The sequence below is a fragment of the Panthera onca genome, chromosome F1 (genome assembly GCF_046562875.1).
Source record: "Panthera onca isolate mPanOnc1 chromosome F1, mPanOnc1 haplotype 2, whole genome shotgun sequence".
Taxonomy (NCBI): Eukaryota; Metazoa; Chordata; class Mammalia; order Carnivora; family Felidae; genus Panthera; species Panthera onca.
The window spans coordinates 14170869-14189439 of record NC_138355.1 but is presented as its reverse complement, the minus strand read 5'-3'; the positions used below and the strand labels follow the sequence as shown (position 1 = coordinate 14189439).

Sequence of the window (18571 nt, the reverse complement as noted above, 5' to 3'; positions counted from 1 at the left end):
CCTTCAATTCTCTCTTTCCCCCGTTCTAATCAGACTTTAGTCCTCATTACTCCACGAATACTGTGCTTGCCAAGAACACCAATGACCTTCATGTTGCCAAATCCAACAACAAATTCTCGGTCCTACGGCTCTCACGTATCTGTACCTTGAGCCAGTTTCTTTACTGGTCCTCCAAAACACCACTCTCGTGGTTCTATTTGACATGCCTGACACCCTTCTCAGGGTCAGAACCTTTGACAGGTTCATTTGACATGCCTGACACCCTTCTCAATCTCCATTCTGATTTCTCTCCTTCTCCCTCACTTCTATTAATGTAAGTGCTCCAGGAGTCAGTGCTTTGAAATCTTTTCTTCTGTGCACATTCATACCCTAAGTAATGACCTACAGGCTGTGGCTTTAAATACTCTCTTTCTGTGATGACTCTTGTATTTCTATCTCAAACAGCCGGACTCTAACCATCTAAATCTAACTGCCTGGTTCACACCCTCACTTCGACACCTAATGAGGATCTCAAATGTAACTTGGTTAAAACAACTTTGGGTTCCCACTGCCTAACTTTTTCCTTCCCAGTCTTTATTCACTTGATAAATGAAAATTTCCTTTTTTTTCTGATTGCTCGGAAAATAATCTTCAGTCATCTTTGACTCCTCTTTTCTTCCCGACCCAACATCAAACCCATCATCAAATTCCGTTAGATTTGCCTTTAAAATGAAAAAAAGTTCTTAGGTATGTCACCAAAAGTAGATACATTGGACCTTATCAAATTTTAAAAATTTTATGCTTTAGAATATATGTCAAGAAAATTAAAAGGCAAGCCACAGATTGGGAGAAAATATTTGTAAAGCATAAATACGACAAAGGGTCTCGTGTCCCAAATATAAGAAGCATTCTTGTAACTCAAAGGTAAAGAAACAAACAAGTCAATCAAAAAGTGAGTCGAATATCTAAATACTTCATCAGAGAAGACGTACACACGGCCAATACATGTTCAACATCATTAGAGATGAGGGACACGCAAACTAAAATCACAAGATACCTACTAGAATGACTACAATTTAAAAAAAGGTAATAACAAGCTCTGGTGAGTGAATGGAGAAACCTGAGTCCTCACACATTGTTGAGTGTTAATACATAATGATACAGTCACTTTGGAAAACAGTTTTTCACTTTCTTAACATAAGAAATGCTTAATGCCAAATATAAGCTTACAGTAACATCCAGTAATTCTACTGCTAGGTATCTACCCAAGGGAAATGAAAACCTATGTCCACACAAAGACTTGTACATGAATATTCACAGAAGGATTAGTCATAGTAGTCATTAAGGAAGACCATCCACATGGCCGTCAATTGGTGAACAGATAAACAAAATGCACTGTCTTCATGCAACGGAATACTATTTAGCAAAGAAAAAAGGAATAGACTACTGTTCTATGCCACAACGTAGATTTTCAAAAAGAAAATGCTAAGTGAAAGAACCAAGACTCAAAACGTTACATGTTGTATGATTCCACTTATAGGAAACGTCCAGGAAAGGCAAACCCACAGAGAGAGAAAGCATATTAGTGGTTGCCTGGGACCAGGCGTGAGAACAGGAGTGAAACGTAAACGGGAATTGGGGGATCTTTGGGGGCTGGTGGAAATGTCCTAAAACTGGGTTGGGGTGATGGTTGCATAAATCTAGAAATTTTCAAAAAATACTGATTATACATTTAAAATGGATGAAGTGTATGGCATGTAAATTATACCTCAACAGAGTTGTTTAAAAAATAGAAAACAATCTTCCAAATATGACCATTTTTTCACCACCTCTCCTACCCACCACCTCAGCCACTATCTCTTGTTTAGGTTACTTTACTAATTGAACTGAACTTTCTGCTTCCACCTTGACCCTCTAGAACCTATTTTTCATGCACCTGACAGAAGGATCCTTTCAAAATATAAAACAAATTGCATCATGACTCTGCCCAGAAGTCTCTAATGACTCCTCATTCAGCTCGGAATAAAATCCGGAGTTTTGTGGCCAATAGGGGGCTCCCGCTCTGTTCTGTGAGCCCCCTGACTCCCCCTCCAGTATTCTGTCACTCATCAGTCCTGGCCACACAGGTCTTCCCCTGCTCTTCAACATACCAATCCTGTTCCTGCCTCGGGGTCTTTGTTTTAACTCCTCCCCCTGCCTGGAATATTCTTCATTGAGATGTCTTCTGGCCACTCTCATGTCATTCAGGTCTCCCCAATATTATCAAAGAAGACCTCCCTGACCATGCCCTCTTGAAAGAAGAACACCACTCCTTGCCCCCCTGCCCCCCATCATCCCTATCCTTTTACAATGGTTTCATTTTCTTTACAGTACTCATCACTTCCCGACCCATTTTGATTGGGGTGTGTGTGTGTGTGTGTGTGTGTGTGCGTGTGTGTGCAGTTTCCCCACCACCCTGCCTAGAAAGGCAGTTCCATGAGGACAGGGATCTTGTCTCTGGTCTGTTTTGTTCATCACTTTATTTCGTTTGAGTCCCATAATTATCACGTGAGATAGGTCTTACTCACAGGGGAAGACACTGACGGTCTGAGAGGTGTCGCAGTTGATTAAGTCACACAGGCAGTGATTATTCAAGCTGGAATTTGAGGCCAGGGCTGTCTGACTCCAATGCCATGGAGTCATCATCACTACGTCAAGACAGACTCCCAAGAAAAGCAGTTAAACCAGATCCCGCTGAGCAAAGTTTTGTTTCCTCCGTTCCTCGTAGATCGGAGTTAATGGTCTTAATGATTTTGAATTCTCTGAGTCCGTGTACCTCAGCCTGATCTATAAAAAATTAACAAATGTAGCCGTGCTCTCTTGGCTTTCTCACATTTGCTCCAGCCCATAAAGAAGTCAACCTTCTTGTCCTAAAAGTTGCAATAAACACACTTCAGAAAAATTAAAAATTCGAAGCGCTCACATAAATCCAATCTAACATCAAGATTAGAAGGGCAGGAATATGTAAGACGGATGACACCAATTCATCATAGTAACCTTCTTCCTCCAGAGTGTAATATATTACACATCTTCGTAGCAACCCGTGTGATTTATTAGTGTAATCAGAGGATAGCTCTCCCTTTTGAAATTGTTTTTCTGCTCAAGAGGTGTGCACACAAGATGTAATCCAGGAAAGAATAAAATACTTATTTATGTCTAAGCTCATCTCAGTGTCGAAGAGACTCCATTTTTGCAGTTTTCTTCCTTCCATCTCTTCCTTTATAGCTTCGACATATTCCAAATATACAGACGTACTTATGGACACGGTGATGAAACCAGAATGCTCTGAGCATATTAGTTAGTGCCAGGGAGAAAAAGAACAGAAAGGGAATATGGCACCTTGGGTAATGGCAGTAGGATCCACCTCTCCTCCAAAAACACAGGAAGCTATTACCAAGCCCCCATGTCCGTCCCTTGGTAACGGCCGTCCCTATGTTGTGAACGTAGGGACGGAGCATGGTCCGTCCCTATGTTGTGAACATAGAGCCAGTGCTATATAGAAGATGGTGCTCCCTCCAAAGACCACACCCATTAGCCAGAAAGAAAGCCAATAATATCCTCCCTCGTCCTCTCTCTGGAGTTCCAGAAGGTGAGGGAGAGGACTCGGTCATGTAGCCGAGGCTGAGAGTCATCACCATGGTTACGACCAGAGGCAAAGTAAGCGTCTTGCAGCCAACCAACCCCAATTCCAGTTTGGGGCTCAACACAACCCTAATATGATGCTTGGAGAAAAAAAAAATGCATCCTGACACCATCGTGGCCCAAGAGGAAAAAAAAAAGCCGATTAGTGTTCCAGGCTCGTATGCCAACACAGGATAGTAGCAAAACGGAGACAAGCTTTTCCATCCGAAATCCGCAGCCAGCTTTACGAAATGGTGTTTTAAGTTCCTTGCCATAAATTCCTAGGCCGTCTATAAGGTTCCTCCCCCAAGATCTGTTGTGAAGCCTGTCGGCAAACCCTGAAATCACTCATGCATCCATTTTCAACACAGAATAATAAAATACTATATATTTGTGCACAAAGCGATACATCACGTTTATTCGGTAGGAGCTGGAGTTAGAAATCATTGTACCTTCACGCGATCCTTGCAGATTGCCCCTCCCTAGTCACAGGCCCTTGGTTTAGCTGTGCTAATTAAGGATGGCTTGGCTCCCATCGTTATTCTTGAACTTCGGTGCCACATTCAGGTCCTCAGAGCTTCGAACACAGTTTGCCAGTGTCTTAAGAGAGAGCATTAATGCAAGAGTTACAGCAGTTTGCTCGTAATTTTTAAAACGCACCCCACCCAACTTGAGAAAGCCAAGGACCTGGCTGGAGGAAGATACACACTTAATTAGAAAGGATTTGTGGATCCTCTCCACTGCCCAAGGCACCCGGCCCTCTGCTTTATATGGGATGCACTCTCTATAAAGAGTTGTGGGTGTCTGTTGCCGAACGATCCTTATTTACATCTATCCTAATTATTAAAATAGTAAATATTCAATGCAGAATACTTGAAGGACATAGAACACAGAACCGGACCAGAGTCAAAGCCATGGCTGAGTCCTTACCTTGGCTGGGCAGCCTCTTCGTCCTCATTTGTAAACATTACAATTCCCATCTTCCTCCCTGATCTCAGGGAAAATGTTCTCACAAAAGACACTTGCAAACAGAGGCATTTGGCGTTGTTTCTTACTTTCAAGGCATCAAGATAATACGCCAGGGGGATACATCAAGGGTATCCTGGGATCTTTTTATTTGGATGCAGTTTTCCTCTGCTTGTTGATCTTGCTTTTGACCAGGTAAATGGAGAAACACTTCATTGGGCAGGGGGAGCAAGATTTCCACACTGGTGATTATGATTAATATTATATCAACTCCATGAAATTAATTGTTCGAGGTGAACGTAATGAGAAATAGCTGTCTTCTTCCCCTTCTAGGGACCTTAAAACTTTCACCTTTAAGACAATCTGCTACTGGGGCACCCCTGACTGGCTCAGTTGGAGGACTGAGTCACACAACTCTTGACCTTGGTGTTGTGAGTTCAAGCCCCACATTGTGTGTAGAGATCACTTAAAAATAAAGTCCTTAAGGGGCAGCCGGGTGGCTCAGTCAGTTAAGCATCTGACTCTTGGTTTCAGCTCGAGTCACGATCTCACAATTCATGAGTCTGAGCCCCGCATCGGGCTCTGCGCTGAGAGTACAGAGCCCACTTGGGATTCTCTCCCTCCCTCTCTGTCTGCCCCTCCCCTGTTCACATGCACTCTCTCTCCCTCTTTCTCTCATAAATAAATAAACTTAAAAAAAAATAAAATCCTTAAATAAATACATAAATACAAAATTTTGTCAAATTTAACTCTTGCGGATTCTTAAAGAATTCCAGTATTAAATATGATGAGAACAGGTGAACTTCTTTCCATTTTACTTGAATGATAACACACATAGTGACAAATACATGCAAGTTAACAACTAAGAGACTTTTCACCAACTGAACACCCCAGGACAATCACTAGGCAGATCAAGAAATGACCCCAACTGCATTAAGCGACTCACTTTCGAATCTAGTGTTCAAAAAAAAAAAAAGGATCTAATGTCCATCCTCAAAGTATTCTTTACTAAATATCACAAGTCTATTACATGGGATGTAAAATTTAGTATAGTCACATTCAGTCCATGTAAATGTGAGCATTAATCCAAACAAAGGCCGAACGGTTTCTTGGACAAATGGGAAAGGACTATTGGTAGCAATGAGTAGAACGACCTGTCATCTAATCTAACCATTAGATTCCCCTGCTGTTGTCGATCAACACACTTAACTAATTCTGATTCCTTGACACCCGAGACCACTTCTTCCAGACACGCCACGAAATTTCAACACTGTGATGAGAGAGTCAGTCCGAGAATTCCAGCCAAGGCAGAAAAATAATCGCCGGAGGGATTAGAGCCGTCACGACACCACACTAATGACCCACTTGCCTTGTCTGTTGACCATGAACACCAAACACGAAGGCCTATATTTTGTCCAGGTGGAAAGTCCACGGCTTGGATGTGTAAATATTCACTGTTTCTCTCAACCCATTGTGATGGGATGTGCAGGGAGGCCTCACACACAGCTCTTTTCATGCAATTGTCCTGCGGAATGAGACGAATCTTCCTCCCAAACTGAGCTGCCACTCGTGGAGCCATGAGGCCAGAGGAGAGGATTCAGGCTGCAGGTGTCTCCGTTCATGACTATGTCCCGGCCCTGAACCCCACTCACAAATGGCCTGCTCTTCTGCGACAGGCGAGAGTGCTTTCTCCCTGGGAACCTGGGGAGCCTCTGTGCACGGCCCCAGAAACGTGTTTTGGACACCCACGCTTTACTGGGACTTACATTTCCTACTGGCGTGGGTACAGGTGTGTAAGGCTGTGATGAGGTCCAATCATGGGAGACAGATCTAAATGCATTGCCTTAATTCAGCTATGAGATAGAGTACTCAAATACCACCGACGTCTCAGGGGAACTCAGGTTGTCCCCTAAATAATTTCACCTCCCCAGAGGGACTCAAATACACCACCAATGTCTCAGGGGAACTCAAGTTGTCCCCTAAATAATTTCACCTCTCCAGAGGGACTGCAAAATAAAGGTAATTCTTCAGTCTCAAGAAGCCTTCCTAAGCCACATTTGCATTTATCCTACTTGTTGTGTTAACTCTCCTGGCCATGCTCCTGGCTCACTCAGTGCATATTTGCCGAGTGTTTGTACTGTTCTGGGCACACTGCCGGCCATTGGTATACAGTCATGAGGAGAGCAAAAATGAGCTTTGACTTCACAGCACTGATAGTCTAAGAGAAGAGGCAAATTCATTAAATAATCCACAAAAATATCTTGGTCTTTTACCCCCACCATACCTTTTCTCTTACATCACTTCTTCCCGTTAGGTTTTTTTTTTTTAATTTTTTTTTTATGTTTATTTCTGAGACAGAGAGAGACAGAGCATTAGTAGGGGAGGGGCAGAGAGACAGAGGGAGACACAGAATCAGAAGCAGGCTCTAGGCTCTGAGCCGTCAGCACAGACCCCGACGCGGGGCTCAAACTCACAAACCATGAGATCATGACCCGAGCCGAAGTCGGTGGCTCAACCGACTGAGCCACCCAGGCGCCCCTCCCCATGAGTTTTTAATTCCTACTCCCTCTCCACGGTCCAGTTGCAATATCTTTATCCATGGCACAAGCTCTCTGTGACCAATCCCAATCGGCCCCTAATAACCTGCTTCTTCTCAGCCCCATGCGTTGTTGACCATAAACATCACCAAATAATCTAAATTCATGCCACCAGTGAGCTCATATCACCAGGAAGGCACCAATAACTGACCACGGCCCTCTTTCCACGGAGCCAAGAAGTACCCTCAAGATCTCACCAAATACAGAAGATCAACCAATCAACTGGAACTGATTCTTTGAAAGAAATATAAGATCACCCTCAGTCCATCCCATTAACTAGCCAGTTACTACTCACCTCTAACTTCTGTTGTCTTTGTGCCCTCCTTTGTACCCTTTGTACCTTTTGGTACCTTTGTACCCTTTGTACCCTTTGGTACCTTTGTACCCTTTGTGCGTACTGTCTCCACAACCGCAACATAAATGGCTTCAGTGACAGGGACCACACCTTATGTTACTTTTAACAACTCTAACTCAGCAACTGTATGTTGAGCACGGACTCTGGGGATGCCCTGTTGTTGGCACTACAGGAAATACAGAGATGAATGGGACACAGTCCCTCCTGCCAACAACCCCCCATTTTTTGGTGGTTTTTTTTTTTTTTGACGGATAAAAATTCACAAATAGCTACAACTTGAGACAGAGTACAACGAATAGCCTAAGAAAAGGCTGGAAGTTGAGAGAAGCCACCGAAGAAATCCAGCTGGAAGCACGGGGAACGTTTCTTAGAGGAGGTGGCATCTGAGACGGACACTGACGATTGGAGAAGGAGGAAAGAGGAAGCAGGGGGTCGCTCTCCGGGCATAAAGAAAGGCATACGCAAAGCCAGAGGAAGAGGAAAGTTTAGGATCTTTCAAGTATTCTCCTTTGGCCCCAAAGTACTTGGCATGACATCTCATTCATAGTAGGTATCCAACAGGGGCTGGTAAGTAGACACTTTAGGCAGTACCTGGTCAATGACAACACAAAGGAACCAAAGAGTCCGGGAGCGCCTCACACGCGCGCACACCCACACACACGCCCCACGATAACAGACATTTTCCAAAGTGGGTCTCTAGGCTCCACCAGAGACAAGAAATGAGCAGACCTGGAGTAGATGCCTTGTTCTGGTTGTGTTGGTGCCGTTACCGGATTGTAGCTCCGTTCCTGCAAGGTTATGGATCTGAGTAGATTTTCGGTCTCCAGTGTTTTCAAAAACGTAGGTGTTCCTCGGATGTTGGCAAATGGTATAGGGAAAGGAGTTTTGTACTCAGGTTAACCTGAGGATGCAGTGAGATAAGTGAGCGTGAGCACTGTCTTTTTCACAGTACTTCTCTGAGACTGGGAGAAGCTACGTCACCGTGATCCTCCAAGAGGAGGGGGGATAGTGTGATCATTTCCTAAATGCATACGGCCATAGTAGCTTGTATTAAAAAAATGGCGACTCTCGTGGTACAAGTATTCCATAGAACACTCTAGGATTTGGTGGGTTAGATGCAATTATAAAGAAAATGGAGGAAATTCAATCCAGTTTCGCCTAAATGATGGAGCCCGAGGCCGCAGCCAGTAAGTGTCAGCTTCCAGGAAATCTGGTGGATGTGCCACGTATCTATTCCTTTTTCCACCCACCCTCCATTTTACCACATCCTTTCCCATCCTACCCACTTAGGGATAATAAAAGCTAACATTCGTTGAGCCTTCCCTTTGTGCCAGCCCTTTGTGTTTTAAGTGCTTTAACCCTCACAATAATCTTCAGCACTATTATTATTCCAATTTCATAAATGAGGCAGCCTAAGACACCGAGAAGTTGAGGGATTTTCCCGTGGTCACCTGTACAGTAAGTGGTAAAGCCAGTACAGGAGTCCAGGAGGAGCTAAGGCTCCTAAGGGCCACACTAGTATCTACCCCCCGGTGGTGAGAAAGGGGGAGGGAGATCGCACGAGGACCCCTGGCTTCTCTCTTTCCCCCACTGCTTATGTTGGGTTAGTCTGCCAGTGCTCCCCTCCCCCATCTACCCCTTCCCCCCCCATCCCCCACCCCCATCCAGTCTTCAGAGAAACGGAATCCAATGGCCCCTCACACAGCATCTGCTGGTTCCGATTAAGACCATCTCGGTCTGGCCTCGCTCATCACCCCTGCTCATTCCTGTGCCCTCCCCCCCTGAGCCTCCAAGCTCATCACCCCTGCTCATTCCTGTGCCCTCCCCCCCTCAGCCGTCTGTCCCAATGTTTACTAGTTCCTCCCAAGGAAAGAAAAAAGACAAGTCCCCTTGGCCTCTGCCCCCCGCCCCCCTGTCCTCAAACACCGCCTCACAGTCACCCCCGATTCCCACTCCCAACCTTTTTTTGTATCTCTTTTCCCTCTTCTCTCATTACAGATTCATCTCTCCTCTCCTCTTTGCCTCCCACTGCCGAGTGACAAATCCGTCTTAAAATAACACTGGTGACTCACCCAGCGGATACTGTATTCCATTTATGGGTACCTTTGTTTCCCCAAGGGGCACAGAGCATCTCACAGATACTCAGTCTTATTTTTACCTCGCCCTTGGCAAAAGAGGGTCTGTCAAAAGGGAATAAGAGTGTAGCTCGGGCTTTGGTCTGAATGACTGGAGCGCTGGGGCCTATACAGTCTTTTTACGCTCCCAGGCCTCCTCCTTCTCATCCCCTTCTCCTTGGTGCTGTTTGACTTCCGGATCCATTAGGAACCTCACCAGAAATTCGACGAAAATCTTACTAATCACCTGTGCTCTTTCTTGACCAGCCACCCAAGCTGGAAGCCTCGGAACAGCCCCACTTCCTTCCTCCCACTGGTTCTGCCCGCACATCCGGTTGACAACCAAAGCCATGCCGGTCCCGCCTTGGGGCTCTGGCTCCTATTCCCACCGCCACGACCTCATTCGGGCCACCACCTCCTCCAGCCCGGCCTGATGCAGCGGTCACCTCGCTGTTCCCCGCCACCCCCAACCATTTTCTGCACACACACACACGCGCGCACACACACACACACACCCCCCAAGGTAGTATTTCCGACCTCAATCCGATCACGCTGCCCCGCCGAGGGGTGCTCCGGTGAAACCCCTCCCCTTTTCCAGGGCATTCGGGGCTTCTCAGTCTAGCCTCAGCGACCTTGCCTTTATGACCCCCTGCGTCTTCACCCCGGCAGTCCCAGAAAGAAGCAGTGTCCCTTGACATTCCTGGATTCTCCTGCCTCCGGGCTTTCATACCCGGGACCCCGCCCCGGGGAAGGAGCACCTGCCTGTAACATCTCTTCCTGGAAAGCTCCTTCTCGGGTGTAAAGGTGCAATTTTTACATCACCTCTTCTGCAGAGCTTTTCCCAGCCTCCCTGGGGCATTTTGAACTCTTCTCTCTTCTCCATGCCTATTGCTTTTTCCGATAACTGCTAGAGTAGAGATACGTATAATGTAGTCTATATTCCACCAATTGGAAGCCTGCGATGTCCCGGGCACTATGCCAGGCACTAGGAAACAGAGAGATCAAATTCACAGTCCCTACCTCCACGACGAAGACGGGAAATAAAGAAAAGTAATTGGTATTTCAGAGTGAGATGAGCCATAACAGAGCTAAACCCAGGGGCTGAGTGGGCACAGGAGAGGCCGTCACCTAGGCTGGGGACATCCCAAAGCTCTGAGAAGAGACCAGCCCTGAGCTGAGCTTCTGGGAATGTCCAAGTGGGAACGGCTTTGGGGACTGCACTTTCTCCCCCACGAGACCGCGGGCTCCATAACAGCGGACCAGATCCTGTGCCCCCTGTACTTTGCAAGGGCTCAGCAAATTCGCAGGAAACCGAAAAATCAGAAAAGGTTTGGGCTGTGGATCTCTAAAACCCCCATGGATACCAGGTTTATTGCTTCTCAGCCCAGCCTCCTCCTTCCTCTTGGTGGTTGACTCATCTTGGTCCCACAGATCCAATCTTAGCCAGTAAATAATGCAAATAATAAGGTGATTCCACAAATGCGGTTTTTCCGCATCCCGGCCCTGGCCGCCCGCAGCCCAGGAATCGGGGACCCAACTGGCTGGCCTGAGGCATTTGGCGTGACAGCTGAGCCACCCGGTCAGAGTCAGGCAGTCACGCGTCCCTGACGGGCACCCGGGCTAAGCAGAAAAGGCCTGAGAAGAAAAGGGAAAACGTGTCACCCCAGGCCAAGCCAAGTTCAAAAGTCACCAGGTCCAGAACCACCTCCCAACTGGCTCCCCGCCCCCCCCCCCCCCCGCCTCATTCTCTGCCTTTCAATTTCTACTTCGAAACCAGGGTCATTTCCCACAGCCTTGCACGTGTGGGCACGCTCCTCGTTCTGGCTGACAAAGCCCCGGTGACATCTCTCTCTCTCTCTCCCTCTCTCCCTCACTTTTGCCCCCACCCAGATTATTCTCTAACCTTCTCTTTGTCCCTCAGTCCTACGAAACCCTGTGCATTTCCTCAACCCATCTCTCTTGCCTGCAGGCAGCTTGACCGGCTGCTCGTTCTTTTTGCCTGGAACGCCTCTGGATAACTGGCTCAGCCTTCCGTCTCAGGTTAAAGCCTACTTTCCAGGGGAAGCCCGTCCTGTCCCCAGGCTGAAGCCAGGGCAGCTTTATGCCTGCCAGTGACTGTCCCCACTCTCCGCTCTCCCTCTCATCACCTCTGTGGCACTCTGGTGAACTTGTCCCCTTCCCCGCAGGAAAGGACTGTGTCTGGTTTCCCCCACCCCCCCCCCCTGCATCCCAGGACCCAGAAAAGCATCCAGACTGCGTACATCAGGCACACGTAAGCGTCTGCCGGATGAGTGCGAGGAAGAACACGAACGGATTAATTAGTTGGTTCAATGAAGGCATTATGTAGGCCTGCTCGTCTCTTCGTGGGTTCTGTGTATGTGGTCTGGCCTTCAGGGGACTGGCCTCTGAGGAGAGGAAGGCAGCACGACCTAGTGGTCACGAGCTTGAACTCGGACCACACCTCCAGGGGCTCGGATCTGAGCTGTAGGCCTCACAATTTGCACACGTTCGTTGTTTGGTCTCCAATCGAGGTCGGTTATGAGATTCACTGTCTTAGCAGTTGCAAAGCAATCCACTAGCGCTGGTGACGTAGCCAACCGTATTTAAGTCTTTGCTGTAGAAAACAGAACGGTACTAACACATGCAAAGTCAGGACATGCTGCCCGTAGGTGACAGGACAAGAAATAAATGATAGGTTTATGACTTAAAGCTATAAACAGAACGAACTGAAAATAGCCGCGTAATCATACAGAGACAACGGCAGAAACTTGGGGCTAAGGGAGCTAAGTTCTCGTGGTTCGTAGAGGCAGTCACAGATAATGTCCAAATCGACAACCCGGAAGACGGTGGTGTGAAACTCTTGGTGATTTGAAGGTGACTATGCGAAGGACCCTCCGCCAAAAGAGTGAAAAGCAGTTGTTTGTAAGGAGGAAGATTAGAAAAGAGAACTCATAGGGCCGGGGACTGTGGGTTTCCTTGGCAGCCCTTTTGTGCTATTTAAATTTTGACCATATACCTGGGGCGCCTGGGTGGCTCAGTCGGCTGAGCGTCTGGCCTCGGCTCGGGTCACGGTCTCACAGTCCGTGAGTTCGAGCCCTGCGTCAGGCTCTGGGCTGACAGCTCGGAGCCTGGAGCCTGCTTCGGATTCTGTGTCTCCTTTTCTCTCTGCCCTTCCCCTACGTGTGCTCTGTCTCTCTCTCTGTCTCTCAAAAATAAATAAAAATGTAAAAAAAAAATTAAATTTTGACTATATATATATATATATAGAGAGAGAGAGAGAGAGAGAAGGAGGGAGGTGCTGTACAACGTTTGGCTGAAACCCCTCAGCATCACACAGCACCTCTTTAGATAATGTGATAAGTTAACAAGACGCACATACGTACATTCTTCCCCATATCCCATAATCTCATGAAAACCTGTAGCGTCTGGGAGACGTTGGGGAAAGGCACATACGCAGCTCATTCAAGAATCCGTGCCTTCCCCATCCGTGACTTTGCCGTGAGTCGCCCCTCACAAAGCGAGTATTTTATCCTTGGTGCTCGTTTCTTCAAGACCGGCTTTCCAACTTAGGGTGGGCAAATTGAAGCGGGAGGGATAGATGGGTCCACAGTGTCCTGGGAAGCAGCTTTCTGGTGGTTTCCGCTCTGGCTCGCTAGCTGAATGACTAGAAGTGAGCTGATTCCAACCAGCTGCCCTCGGTTACTCTCGGAAAGCATTTGATAGCGTGGAGTGCCCCCTGAGGACTAGAGAGTAGTACTCTCTCTTCCCTTCAAACGATCAAGGCACAGTAAGTTCCTGCTGTTTAGAGTCAGACCTAGATGTCCGCATCACCAGCTACTGGGGTAGTATAGCCATAAACGTGAATCAAATCGGCAATTTAATGAAAACGTGAGAGAGCGTGAGTCTGGGATATTGAGCGCCTAGATGCGCGTTTCGTTAAAACTTTACCGCAAGTTGTGATCACATTCAAGGAATGGTCCAGGTTGACAGTGTTTGAGGTGTTTAAAAGCTTACTGGCAGGCAAGCGTGCCTAGAACGCTCCCTGAAGTGGTGACAATTACAGATGTCACAGAAAGGCAGCATTGCCCATTCAAAGAGCATTGACGGTCATTTGAATAAAGTATCTTCTCACCAAATGTCTGACCTTTGCTACCTTGACAAAGAACCGACACGTCCCGTGTCTGCGTTCTTTCGCGGGAGACCCAAAGAAACACAGAGGGATAAGAGAATTTGCTAGAGATCAAACACGAGTGAAGCCACTTTTTGAGTAGGTGGACGCTCCGGATAGAAATGCAATGACAGTATTTTCTCCCTTATTCCACAAACAGAACTCTATTAGGAAAACAGGTTGAGGTAGATCTTAAATTGTTTCCATGGCCACCGTTGTCACTTGTGACTCGTGTGTGGAGAACCACTGCAAGCTGGAACCTAAGAATGGTGAATACAGCTCTCATCTCTGACAGACACTGGCCAGAATCGCTCCCGTCATGAGTACCATCGAAGGGAGGTACGGTTAGGACAGAGTTAGAACTTACGTGATGTATTACCCTTTCCCAACACGCAATGCATAGGCTTTGAGACTCTTCTGAGTAATAAATATTTATTAATTAAAGCATCTATCTATATGAAGATGAGAGACATGAAAAATAAAAATACAAGAAAATAAGTGGACTCGCACAGCACTTTTATAAAAAGTGAATACAATCTAATTAGTCCAGGAGTTTGTAAAGGGAAATGAGCTGGCAGGCTAGTGAGGGAACAAGGTGCCAGAAGGCCACTATGTGGTCAGGGTCACAGCTGAATTGGTGAAATGTTGGGCTCCTGTTGGCTTGGTCTGTTTCATGTTTCTTCTGGTGGGCTTGTCCACGCTTTCTACGGCCTTTTTCACCCACTCGGCTTGTGGATCCGCGCAGACCTTGAGGCCACGTCTGGTAATGAATCTGCAAAGCAAGGCAAAGATAGAGTCAGTCACATCCGTCTTGTTTTGGGGACAAAGGTGATTTCCTTATTTAATTTCTTTGGGTAAAGTCGCACTTATGTGTTGGGGGAGCTGCTATTCTGAAAATGAGACCCTGGAAAGACAATGGTTCCCTGTAGGCTAGTTCGTCACACATTTCCTGAATATACAGTAACTGCTAAAACATGGTGCCCGACTTTAGCACACCCTAAGGAAAGGGAAGGGAGGGGAAGGGAAGGGAAGGGAAGGGAAGGGAAGGGAAGGGAAGGGTGAGGGAAGGGAAGGGAAGGGAAGGGAAGGGAAGGGAAGGGAAGGGAGGGTGAGGGAAGGGAAGGGAAGGGAAGGGAAGGGAAGGGAAGGGAAGGTGAGGGAAGGGAAGGGAAGGGAAGGGAAGGGTGAGGGAAGGGAAGGGAAGGGTGAGGGAAGGGAAGGGAAGGGAGGGTGAGGGAAGGGAAGGGAAGGGAAAGGAAGGGAAGGGAAGGGAGGGTGAGGGAAGGGAAGGGAAGGGAAGGGAAGGGAAGGGAAGGGAAGGGAAGGGTGAGGGAAGGGAAGGGAAGGGAAGGGAAGGGAAGGGAAGGGAAGGGTGAGGGAAAGGAGGGGAAGGGAAGCATCTCACACCAGTGTGGCCCTATGGTCAGATCCTGCCCCAAACCAGCCATCTCCCAACCTAGCCTTCAGAACGAAGCACAATATTCATCCGGTTCCCAGTCAGACTCTTCTGCTAAGCTAAATCAGACAGAAGGATGATATTCTTTTTCTGATTGCCAAACTGCTTTCAAAAATTGCCACTCGGTGCTCCATAAAGACGTGGCTAATACAGAAAAACAAAGGGGCTGTTGCTTCGCTTGAAGTCTTCCTCTGGGCCAACTTCCTGAGGAGGGCAGTATTTCCATATGCTGTGTCCCATCAAGCCCAGCTTTTGGGGAAACAAACTCACATTACTGCTTTCATGGAGCCCTCCTTGATGGTGTAGGTCTTGATGTTTTTAACTGGCAGTTTCTTGGTCGTCAGGCTCACGCAGATGCTCCTTTCTAGAACTTCACTCCCCACGCCTGGTGAAGAAAACCAAGCAAACAAAAATAAAATATCGTTTCCAATAGCATGAATGTTGCAATGCTACAAATAAACTGACAAAGGGTGATGTGATAAAGAGTAATTTGGGGAAGGCGACAGAAAATGTGGGGGAGCCTCATGTATTATTTTAAATGTTAAAGTGTGAGATATATAAAGGATGTCGTTCATCAACTGTTCGTCCTCAGTAGAAACCGCCCCCCCCCAAGGGGGATTACGCTTCAGCTTAGACAGCCACCTTACATTGAAGAAGGGGAAATAACTGGGGAGGGGTAATAATAATTAAGAGTTTGGTAGAATCTCTTTTTTTTTTAATGTTTATTTATTTTTGAGATAGGGAAAGAGGCAGGGCATGAGCAGAGAGAGAGGGAGGCACAGAATCCGAAACAGGTTCCAGGCTCTGAGCTGTCAGCACTGAGCCCGATGTGGGGCACTGCTTGGGAAACAGCATTTTTCTCTGAGAAGCACCTAACATGGAGTCCCCGAGACCCCAAGAATCCTCTAGACTCTAACCCCCCACATCTTCTTATTCCCAGCAGCGTCTGTGCGCGTGTGTTACGGCTGAAGACATCGCCCTCGCTCATATTGCTGAGCTGAGTCAGAGCACAGATTGCTAGAGGCTAAACCCCAGTGGGACGCGGAGCGGTCGTTCAGGGAAGAAACTTGGGAAGTGACTCAGGGAGGAAACCTGGCTACAAATTAAGAGACTGAAAGGAGAGTTAGCTGAAACCTTAATTATACTCGAAGGACAGTCCCTCTTACTGCCAGAGCCATGAGAAGTAAACTCCAATCAACTGTGGGGGGAAATGATCCTTTAAGAAATAAAGATGCGTAAGGGTGCGTGGGTGGCTCAGTCGGTTACGCGTCTGACTCTTGATTTTGGCTCAGGTCGTGATCTCAGGTTTGTAAGTTCGAGCCCCACGTCGGGTTCCACACTGATAGTGCGGAGCCTGCTAAGGATTCTCTCTCTTTCCCTCCCTCTCTGCCTCTCCCCTGTGTGCGCTCTCTCTCTCTCTCTTTCTCAAAAATAAATCAGTAAACTTAAAAAAAAGAAAGAAACATGTAGAAAAGTCAGGTGAGGCTTAGTATAGCTAGGTCTCATCTTGGTCTGTCTTACAGGATTCTCTGAATGGGTGTAAGGCATTGATCTGTCAGCCCTTATCACATGGTCTCTTATAAACTAAAGAAGTTTATCATTAATGAGAACAACATTCATAGCAGTAATCATAGACTCTCCCTACTTGAAGGCGATACTGATTTCCTGGGTATGAAGGCATGAGCTCCCATTCATTTTTTCAAACAGAAATTTATGATTTGCCTCAAGACATACACCCTCCAATTCATCCTCGCATTGTGGCGAAAATTTCCAAAATTCTGAGAATGGATCAAGGGAGCTATTAAATAGGCAAAAGCTACAAAGGCGTAGGCAATCATCACCACCAGGCCACGGCTAACGTTAATCAACAAATTATTACTCGTGAGGAAATCTGCGAAGTCGCCCTAATTTTTTTCGTTTACATGTTAAGCCCAGGTGAGAGTGTCTGTCGTTATATTCAACTTACAAGTAAGTGTAGGTCCAGAGAGGCTACGAAACGTACCCCCAAGTCACCCAGTTACGAAAAGTTGGAGCCCAGACTCTAAGCGAGTTCTGTCTGTCCTCGGCATCCATCAAGTCCCCCGAAAGCAAAATTACCCTTCCCATTCTGCGCAGGGGAAGTCTGAGGCTGACCCCGGGGAAAGCAGTTTTCTCGAGTCAGAACCTGACTCAGACCCCAGACGTGTGCCCACCTGCCCGCGTTATCTGTTGCCCGTCTCACGCAGAGCCTATCGGCTTACCTTCCGCCATGAATTCGGTGAGAAAGCAGATGGCGAGCAGGGCCAGGACGAGAGGTCTCATGGCTGAGGTCCTTCTGAGCTGTGCAGGCAGAGTGAAGATGCGACCGCTCTCAAGAGCCTCTTTATTCCTCCAGTGGTGAGCGCACTTCCTGTGGTAAGAGGGGGCTTTCGGGGTGGGTGTGGAATCGTGGAAAGTCTTTGCAGTACAGATGCCTTTCTCTCCGAAGAAAAAGTTCCTTTGCCGCACCCCCCCCCGCCCCCCCACTCGCGCTAACCCCACACCTTGTGGCCTTGGCCCCTTGTGGTGAATGTGTCAGTGAAACCAAATGCAAGCAGACAAGGAATGTGGTTTCGTCTCATCTCCTGCCACCGACCTGAGTTCAAATCTTCCGCTGCAGGCATGGCCCAAGGCCACATCGGTACCGTGGCCCAGTGCGGGGACAGTGTAAGGAAATGAGGTGCGGTGGTCACAGCGGTCCTGCTTCCCCACCTGTCTCATGTCACATCCGCTGTGACGTGAGGCTTCCCCTGCCGTGGCCCCCCGGGTCCCTGATGCTATCCAGAGACACCGCCTCGGGGGACAAAGGGCTGCTGCTGGGGCCCTGAGTTTCTCAACCCCTTTTTCTTCTCATTTCTCTCCCGGACCCTCATTTGAGTGACTCCCATTTCTTCACACGCCCCCCCACCCCCATACCCAAGAAGCAGTTAAATAAGAGTGTTTGGAGCATGTCTGCATGCACATGTTTGCTTTATTACAAATTAATATCTACCTTCTAAAAAGCTCTTGATAAGTAGTTGGCCTGACATGAACTTTCTTTCGAAAGAAAGAAAGAGACAATTGTCTCTGATCATGCCTTCCTGCCAGCGTTCATCTTTAACGTTTTTTCCAGTAAGTCTCTGTGGGTAGACACATGTTTGGGTACTTGTGACCAAATACTATTTTAGCATCAGGGTAAAATATCCTCGCACGGTCCTTCACAGTCTTTGTGATACACACACACACACACACACACACACACACACACACACACACACA

The 18571-nt window shown here is 47.3% G+C and overlaps 1 protein-coding gene across 1 annotated transcript; it reads right to left on the bottom strand.

Moving 5' to 3' along the window:
• Positions 1-14262: 14262 nt before the first annotated feature.
• LOC132685993 (cytokine SCM-1 beta) lies at positions 14263-17748 on the bottom strand. Its single transcript, XM_060643439.3, has 3 exons — positions 17536-17748; positions 15566-15680; positions 14263-14611 (listed from the first exon to the last, which is right to left on the bottom strand). Exons 1-3 carry the CDS (start codon positions 17594-17596, stop codon positions 14449-14451), a joined length of 339 nt encoding a protein of 112 aa, XP_060499422.1. The 5' UTR covers positions 17597-17748; the 3' UTR covers positions 14263-14448.
• Between the last annotated feature and the right edge of the window lie 823 nt (positions 17749-18571).

Bases quoted from the DNA above. Each gene is read 5' to 3' on its own strand.
- LOC132685993 (XM_060643439.3), bottom strand. From the start codon at position 17,596: ATGAGACCTCTCGTCCTGGCCCTGCTCGCCATCTGCTTTCTCACCGAA. The intron at 15,681-17,535 runs GTAAGCCGATAG...TTTCTTCACCAG, and splicing joins CACCGAATTCATGGCGGAAG to GCGTGGGGAGTGAAGTTCTA. The intron at 14,612-15,565 runs GTGAGTTTGTTT...CTTGCTTTGCAG, and splicing joins GGCTCCATGAAAGCAGTAAT to ATTCATTACCAGACGTGGCC.